Source organism: Buceros rhinoceros, unplaced genomic scaffold (genome assembly GCF_000710305.1).
Source record: "Buceros rhinoceros silvestris isolate BGI_N320 unplaced genomic scaffold, ASM71030v1 scaffold16970, whole genome shotgun sequence".
Classification (NCBI taxonomy): domain Eukaryota; kingdom Metazoa; phylum Chordata; class Aves; order Bucerotiformes; family Bucerotidae; genus Buceros; species Buceros rhinoceros.
In genome coordinates this window covers 1-9,158 of record NW_010389201.1, presented here as the reverse complement: position 1 = coordinate 9,158, position 9,158 = coordinate 1, and the positions used below count along the sequence as shown (strand labels likewise).

The 9,158-nt window shown below is 40.1% G+C and overlaps 1 protein-coding gene across 1 annotated transcript in view; it reads left to right on the top strand.

The window, feature by feature from the left end:
* CSNK1A1 (casein kinase 1, alpha 1) overlaps positions 1-8,828 on the top strand; it is a 27,864-nt gene extending 19,036 nt beyond the window's left edge. Inside the window, exons 6-10 of the mRNA XM_010133440.1 lie at positions 2,203-2,342; positions 5,319-5,397; positions 6,396-6,470; positions 7,725-7,831; positions 8,675-8,828. Of these exons, the coding sequence (XP_010131742.1) occupies positions 2,203-2,342; positions 5,319-5,397; positions 6,396-6,470; positions 7,725-7,831; positions 8,675-8,828 (555 nt within the window). The remainder of the gene's footprint in view (positions 1-2,202; positions 2,343-5,318; positions 5,398-6,395; positions 6,471-7,724; positions 7,832-8,674) is intronic.
* Positions 8,829-9,158: the final 330 nt, after the last annotated feature.

The window sequence follows — 9,158 nt, the reverse complement described above, 5'->3', positions numbered from 1 at the left end:
ACTGTGCAACAAACAGAATTAAGGTGGTATGAGGTTATCTGTGGGAATACATCTGTGTTCCTGCTGGCTGGCACCAGTACATTCTGTGCTCATCCAAATCGGACTGTGTATTCCAGTTAACTCTTTGCAAGATGAACTTAGTCCTTTGCCTTCTCATCTAGAATGGAAAATACAAAATGAGTCTAAGCTAGGGAACAGACTAAAATTCCCCAGAGAAATCAGTACTGTAAAATAATACCCATTCACTTGTCTAGTGTAAAACATGTCTGCGTTGATGAATTGATACCTTTTTTCCCTGAAGAGGTTCTACCCATACCTCTAGAGAGAAAGCAGAATTACCTTGTTCATGTCTGAGAACTTGCAGCAGCTGTAGAAGAGGCAAAGCATCATTTACAACTACTTTTGAAGAATGTAGTCTTAACCATGTCTGTGTTAGACAGGGCTAGACACCAGCTATTTATGTATTAGGCACATCTCCAGTCTTAACTGTTTTGATTCATGAGCAATGTCTTTGTCCCTTCATACCATTAATTAGTGGCAAGATCCCCAGGATTACAGAATTTTTTAAAGTGATTGTAACTAAATGTTCGGTGAAAACATTCTGTGTATAGGTCTTGATCCCCCATCTCCCCAAGGAGTTTAGTATCAAAATAGTGAATTTCCTGGTAGCTGGAGAGTATGTCCATGCTCCCCAAGTGAATAACTACCTCTAGTGGTAGCTGTGGTGGGTGCAACAAGGACCCCCACTCCCCTGAACTCTCTGGCTAATGTAGTTTTTAAAACTTGATTTTAAGCTATCTTGCTCAAAGCATTCTGGGCTTTCAGGGTGACTTTCGTTAGAACTGCTGTGCTTTGTTTTTGCATGTAAATCACAGCAAGAATTCAAGTGAAGGTTTTCTGTTCCAGCCTCAGTAGTTACAAGGTTTTTTAGCTTTTGTTTTTTCCTGTCTAGACTACTATAGTTCAAAAATCTTAAACCAGAATTCTAAAATATACTTACAGTGCAATTCAGAAACTTGCTGTCTTTCAGTATCTCTGATACTTACACATTGAATGTCACTTCCTAAGTCATGGCACTTCCAGTGTGCCAGAGTGACCCTCTGTTCCAGTCCTGGTGCAGGTGTATCTGCATATCAATATCCAGTGCTTGTTTGCATCTAAAGCTGCATCTTCTGCTCTAGGATCACCTTAAAGGTGATACCGAACAGTTTTCTACTGAGAATTTCCTGAACTTTACATCATCTTTCCACCATTTCTTTCCCTCACCCAAGTTACTAGAGCAGTATTCATTAATCTGTAGGGGTTGTAGTCCCTGATCCTGTAGTATTAATCCAGTGTTGGAATCAGAAGCTCGGCCTGATGATTTGTACCTTGAAGACTGATTGCTAGAATTTCAAATACTTCTGCCTCAGCTTCTTTTGTCTAGTCCTGAAATCCTGTCACAAGAAGGTACAGTCTGTATTAACCTTTGTAGGTAGGCTGGCTGTTAGCTCACTAATTAGTACGCACTCTGTTGTTGCTAAGTATCAAATCATTGAGCAAGCTCAGTTATTAGAAACTTAAATTGGATTCCATGCACTAGGCTCTGGCTTTCTGGCTGTATTCATATCAGCAGCAAGTGTCATGCTGCTGGGAATAGTGTTCTGGTAGTCTCAAAATGATTATACCATTGAAAGCAAGATGTCCTGTTTGCTGTTGAAGGTTTTGGCCTTATGCTCTGCAGAATGGCCAGTGTTCTTTGAGACACAGCGAACACCACAGGATGTGCATTGTTTGCATTAAACTGCTGAGCTGCCATTAACTATCTGTATGTGTAAACTGCTCTGGTGTGAGTGGGGGTCTGAAGTGTGCTTTCACACTTACTAGTTTCCTTCCTAAATTGTGCACTGTAGTTATTGAGCTAATGTGATACAAACTACAATAGTAACGTGAAATAGTTGTGGAACTAAGATGCAGATGCTGAGTAGCACAATCTCATCTGTTCCACTGGACTGAGTGAGGAAAACCCTGAACTAATTCACTATTAAGTTTTTGAACTGGCTAGTTAAAGCTACTTGTGACTCTGCACTGTTCCTTTGCTTCCTCGTAACTGTAGGCTGTTACATTGTGTGGATGTCTTAAGTGTAGCTAATGCCTAGTGAAAGAGGTTGGGGAGTCCTTGCATTGTATAGGAAAATAATCTATTCTCATTTTTCTTTTAAGTTATTCCTTATTGACTTTGGTTTGGCCAAAAAGTACCGGGACAACAGGACAAGGCAACACATACCATACAGAGAAGACAAAAATCTCACTGGCACAGCTCGATATGCCAGTATCAATGCACATCTTGGCATTGAGCAGAGGTGAGTTCAAGGAGATTACTGCTGTGCTTTGGGAGGCTGCAAGATGATCTTATTTGTAAGCTTCTGAAGTGTCGAACTAATTTTATATGAATAAGTGTATATATCCTTTTGCAAGTGCTTTTCTTTTTGGCTGCCTGTGCAAGAGTAGGGGAAGAAATCCAAGCACCTGACTTGCTGCTTGAAGAGAGTCGAAGTCTTGCAGTTCTGCATTACTGTTTTGACTTTTTTAAGCTGTAATTTCATGTGGATCTGTCCAAGGACCATCACAAATAAAATGGTACGCTTCCTGACTGTGGTGTTACCTGTTGATTTCACTACTGACTGGCTCAAGATGCAATTCTGTAGCCAGAAATCTGATGTCTGTGTCCTGTTTTCTCACTCTCCCTTCAAGTTAGTAAATTACTGTTTATCCTTTTGCCTGCAACAAGATCTATTTCACTCAAGCTGTATTTTGATTTCTGGCATACACCCATAGTTGTGGCTCTGTATGTATATATGTACGTGTGTGTGTATATGTATGTTTGAGCTTTGCTTAATCAACAAACATCATCTTTGTCATCTGGATCAACAGCATGTTGCTCCTACAGTATCCAAGAAGCAGTCCAGTGGAGGTTGTTTGGAAGTGTATGTTAGCTGCTCATGAGAGAGGAAGTGATGCCTCGCTTCTCTTCCTTACCTGTATGCCTAGATACTGTAATGTGTGAATGTAATAATGTAGCTTTACCTCATGATGCTGAGATCACTTTACACATAATTAAAACTTCCATGAATGTCTGTGCTTCTGACCTTCAATTTAATCAGGATGGGAATGACAGAATTTCTAGTGGTCATCTTCAACAGACATGTAGCTTAGAAATAGTTGGTGCTTTAAAATGCTCCATGTTTCCTCTGCTTTAATTTCCTTAAGGTTCCGTAAATGTATTATATTGTCTCAGTGTCATTACTTAAGCTGACTTGACATATGGGTCAGGTAAGGCAAATGACAGGTGTCCTGTAATCAAGAGAAACCAATCCTGAAATTTATGGCAGGATGTTTCAACTGATAGTGCTGTACTTAAAGAACATATTTTCCTTACATGTAATGCCAGCTATTCTCAAGGAGCTGTTTGCAATGTTGCCAGTTTCTTGGCTCAGTGATGGAGGGTGCTATCCTGTCTTCTAAATCCTGTAAATTACTTTTTGTCAGTATATGCTCAAATGTAATATATCCATCAGAGTTTTACAGAGTAATGTTTCCTACTACAAAATCAAGAAAAAACATTAAAACAACAAACTGGATGGGGGATGGAGAATATTAATCACTTTATTGCTTCTGAATTTACCACTGCCATCTCAGAAAATGTAATTTTATGTCATGGCCTCATACTGGTTCACTGAATCTGGCTGATTATTAAAATCTACAATTCTAGTAGAATTAGCAAGTGTTGCAGACTAGAATTTGTGGTTGTAGTGCCATTTTTTCGTCCCTGTCTCTGGCTGTGGTTTTGTTACAGCTGAGATGACAGCATCTAGCTCTGTAAGTTGTAAAGAGGAGTGAACGAATCTTCCTGCTGCCTTGGCGCAGCTAGTGCTTTTTTGGCCTTGTGGTGAAATGGCTTCGGGAGCCAAGCTGATTTTCTTCTGGGGTAGCTCCCTCAACTGATTGCCCAGAGGGTCAGAGAGCTGGAATGTCAGTTGAGGGAGGGGGACAGGCAGCCTGGCCACTCTGGTGATTATTAGTGGTTATATTGGATTGGCTATACCATAAGGTATCAACTACAACTTCCTTCCTCTCATACCAAGATTTTGAGCTACGTCTGTCCAGGTTCTTCGAGATGATTCTCCTTTAGGGATCATATCTCCCTATCTGTATAACCCTGTTTACAATACCGCTCTCAACCTTTTGCTGCCTTGCGGGACTAGTAGGTGCATAGTCTTTCCTGCCACTGTTGAAATGCTTTTCTTGCAGATCTGCCTGGGTGGCAAAAGCAGCAGCAATACATGTTAGGCTCTCTTGATAAGGGAGCTGAGAGGGGAAGAGGAAGTTATTTTTCTGTCTGTTAAAAAGATGTCAGCTGCAGAGGGGATACTAAAAGGAAAAATCTGATTCTGCCACAGCTGGGAAGAGGCAGCTTTGCCAAGAGGAAGAAGTCATGGAGCGTTTTTTCCATTTCACTGAACTGTACTAGCCATAGTAATCATGAAAGCTGTGTAGCAAAGTCTGATGGCATTCATGTGGCTGAAGTGTGGATCTGGAGCACATGCAGTACATAAAACATTTGAAGCCTTTTAGATGAGAGTTTGTGTGCAAATTGTCAGTGAAGTCTTTGGTTGGGTAACTGGAGTTTTCTAGCTGTCTTAAAACAGGTCTTGTGGGAAGAAAGCAGAGGCACATCTCAGCTTGATGCATGTGCCTTTCGAAATACAGCTTGTCTCTAATTTTTAAGAGACAATTCGGGGTTTTTTAACAGAAGTGAAGAAAGGAAGGAGTTATACCCCTTTGGGGCTAGGTGTTCAGTGTTGGTCCCAGACTGAGGCAAGTTTCAGAGAGAAATCTTTCTCAGTGAAGTTAAGGCTGATGTCATGTGTCTCTCTTACAATGCATTCCCTGGTTCCTGTAGGTAAAATTCCAGTTTCTGTCCAAGCTACTTAATTAAATGGGAAGACAGTTAAAGTTTTGATTTTTATTTTCCAAAGTTTGTTTCCCAATTTGTTCTAAAAAAATGTAACTGCAGATGGAAACTTGCCAGGTACAACACCTACTGATTTTTCTAGCTTGAAAAATGAGTAGGATCTCCTTCTGACTTGTGAAGACTTGGGTCATGCCTGCCAGTAGAATTCTGAACACCTAGATATCTTAGCTGTATTGGAAAGAGACCTTCCTTTGCACCAAAGCTTAACTTTTATTCCTCAATTTTTTTTTAAATTGTTGCAATGCTTTGGAATAAAGTATAAAATGCCAAAATTGGTAATTTATGCTATTCTTCCTTTCTCCAGTCGTCGGGATGACATGGAGTCTCTAGGCTATGTATTGATGTACTTTAACAGAACCAGTCTGCCTTGGCAAGGATTAAAGGTATGTTACATGGCCTTTTTTTTTTCCCCACCCTTCCTTTCGTGTTTGGGTATTGTGCTTCTGCCTGCTGGTCTGGATACGTGGTTGTCTGTAATGTTTAGCTTAGTTACACAAAGCGGCTTTTCCCAAGGCACATGATATTTATAGCATGTAGAAGAAAGGTTCTTCTCCAGCAGCAGGCAAGATGCATATTGTTTGATTATTTTAATTTATGCTTAACAATAGCTTATGCTGTCTTTGCAAATTACTATTGTCCTGTTGTAGGCTGAGGCCTTTTTTGGGAAGTAAAAAATAACATTGTTAGTGGCTTTTTGAATTGTTGTAGAGAGCATGGAAATAATCTCTTGCTTAGCAAGTTCAGCTTTAGTGATATCTTCAGTCCAGCTTATGGCATGGCTGAATAACTATTAGTTGCACAGACTTGTTTTGAGTATTTTCGCGTATGGTAGCCAAGAACAGGCATGGAAAGTATTTCTTATTTCTGTTGTATAGACTTCAGTGATTTATTTTCATATTTTAATTGTTTTTCTTCCTTCATGCAAGAGTTGTGTAACTTAAATGGTGTTGCAGCTGCAAATTTTCTAAAAAGACAAGCAGCTTGTGAAACACTAGAACTCTTCAGCTGCAAATGAATGTAATGGCTGCTTACCGAAACACGCAAGCAGCCCTTGAATGGGGTACCGAGTGGGAATTAATAGAACTTTTGGCAAATGTAAAAGCAAGTCTGGCCTGTTTAATGGACAAAAGCAGCAGCTAGAACTACACGAGCTGTGCCATGTGATGGAAGCATTAGACTGCGACAAATGGTATTAAACTGTGTCCAAATCTTAATACTGGATTGACCTTCATTCTCTTTGCAATAAGTGTGTGGCACTTGGAGATTTCGCATAAAATACTTATGGTTGACCAAAGGATTTTTGTCTTTTTTTTTTTGCAACTGTCCTTGTTAATCCAGTGTTGCACAATATCTCTTATATTATGACCTACGTGTTCCACAGGCTGCAACAAAGAAGCAAAAGTATGAAAAGATTAGTGAAAAGAAAATGTCCACTCCTGTTGAGGTTTTGTGTAAGGTGAGTTCCAAATGATGTCATACTGTGAAATGCAAGTTCTGCTCTGTGTGTTTTTTTTTTTATTAAGCTAGAGCCAGTATATTAGATATTCAGCACCAAGTGCCATGTGAGACTAATACTTCTCTGGCAGTCTTGGGTGCCTTGTGTTTGACCACCCACCAAGCCTGTGAGTGTGTCACAGGGCAGGCATTTGCTGCTGGTTCTTGGTTCATGCTGCCATCATCCCAGTTCTTGGTCACTGTCAGCTGTGCAAGCTCTCCAGGTTTCCTACATGAGGCTTGTTCACTTCTTCAAACTTTTATTATATAAGTTCTGTTCCAGTGAAAGTGCCCTTTTAGATAAATAAAACAGGTGGAGCTCTATAGCTTGACCGTATATACTCGCTTTCCCCTCGTCAAGCTTGTTCATGTATCTTCTGTATCTCAAATAGAGACTATAGTGGAATTGGATGTCAAGTGATCTTTAAAGCCATGTCGCACACAGAATGATGTTTTTCCAGTGCCATCCTTTGGGTCTTAAGATTTATCTTGAACTGTGGCATCCACGTGCTTGTTAACAAAGGTTGTTGAACACGTGGTAGGTTCTGCACATGAGACAGCAGACCAAGGATTGTGCTTTTTAGTTGTGCGCATCTGCATACCCTTCCAGTCTGACAGCATCGAACCCCTGAACTGCTATACCCTTGTTTTCTCTCTGGTAGTACAGCACCGTGCTGTGTGCTGTTACTTGATTACAGGTGGGCTTCAATATAGCATTACATATATAAATATACAAAGCAGGCCATCTTTGAAAGAGGTTTTCATGGTTTAAGTCTCCATGCTTAATGGTGACTGGCCTGTCTCTAGGATGCTTAGATTATCAGGGAAATGTGAGTGGAGTCTTTTGATGATTACTACTTATTTGAGAGACCTAGTTAATAAGAATTATGTTTAATTAGGGTAAATGAAGAGCTTTAAATATGGTACATGTTGAAGGTTTTAGTAGCAGAGAACTTGTGATTGCAAAACCTGCATATAGGTAACTACAGGCAACTATTCTGGGGTAGTAGTGTGTACCTGGTAACTTGCTGATCAGATCTACTTTCTGAAATACAAAATACGTGAATACCTAGAGGCAAAGTGGAATTTACGATACAGATCTTCAGCCAGTTTTCCTCCTCTATTATAGACAGAAATACAATGTTTTGCCTTTTCACAGGGTTGTTAGAAGCTTTTTGCTGCAAGCCATAGCTTGATTAACACTGTTGATTTACAGGGATTCCCTGCAGAATTTGCCATGTATCTGAACTACTGTCGTGGCCTGCGCTTTGAAGAAGCACCAGATTACATGTATCTGAGACAATTATTCCGTATTCTTTTCAGGTCAGTCTCAAAGTGGAAAAGTATGTAAGTTTGTCATGCTTTACCAGTTGGTAACTGCTCTGTGGGACGTCGTGCAGAAAGCCGCTCCGTATGTGTGTGATGTAGGAGTTCTGGGACCTTCTTTCTTTTCAGAGTCTGAAAAGCTGTTCAAAGGACCTGAAAAAGTGTTTATTGATAAACATGAAGGAAAAGGTTCTCTTGGGTTTTTTTGCATTGCATGATCTTGCCACTAATGCTAGAGGGATTGAGCCTGTGCTTCGAGTTCTGTTGCAAGTAGCTTAAGAAATTGACCCCTTGGTAGAAGCCTTCTAAGCTTTTTATGTTTGGAGATCGGTGCAGTGGTGCCCAAAAGAAGGATTTCAATGGAGAGGAATAGTCTGTTTCACTGAGCTTATCAGAGAAACCAGAACATAACCCTGCAGAGTGAACAGCATCTGTCAAAAGAGCTGGTACTAATCTCTAAAGAGTCTCCTTCCAGGTTTCTGGAATCCAAAGCAATTTTTGTTCGATGATCTGCAGTACCACAGTCTTTCCTTAAAACTGTATGTATTTAAAAAAAGAAAGCTGAGAACCTTAGCGCAGGTGAATGGGTAAGTTAGGCTGTGAGCAAGTGCTGCTTCTAGAAATGCAGGATTTTGCGTAAATGGTGAAGAAAAACGTTGCTGGGTACTATTTGGGCTTCTTCAAGACTTCCTGTAAGTTAGTAATACTCAGCATTTATAAACCCTTCATAAACTCAAGCCTGCTAAGAGAGTTAACTTCTAGTTCTGGGTGTTCAGCAAAGGCTCAGTATCTGCCATAAAGTTACAGTGTGTTACAGTGAAGTGTTTTGCTCTTTTTCAGGACCTTGAATCACCAATATGACTACACATTCGACTGGACAATGTTAAAGCAGAAAGCAGCACAGCAGGCAGCCTCTTCCAGTGGGCAGGGGCAGCAGGCCCAAACCCCCACAGGCAAGCAAACTGACAAATCCAAGAGTAACATGAAAGGTTAGTAGCCAAGAACCAAGTGACGTTACAGGAAAAAAAATTACACTAATTTGGACAATGTCAGCGATTTAAGTGTTAGATCAAGGAGGTGGTTTAAAAAATATATTTGGCTGTTAATTTAAAAAGCAAAACCAAAAGACGTCCTTGGAGAATTTGACTACTAACTTTATACCAAAAATGTCCTTGTTCTTCATATCATTTCTTCTGGGGATGTTGGGTCATTTTAACCACTGCATCTTTAGTTCCTGCATTAACCACTTTCCAAAAACAAGAAACTGACCTGGTGTTGGGAATGTGACATTTTTATTTATTTATATATATGTTTATATATATAA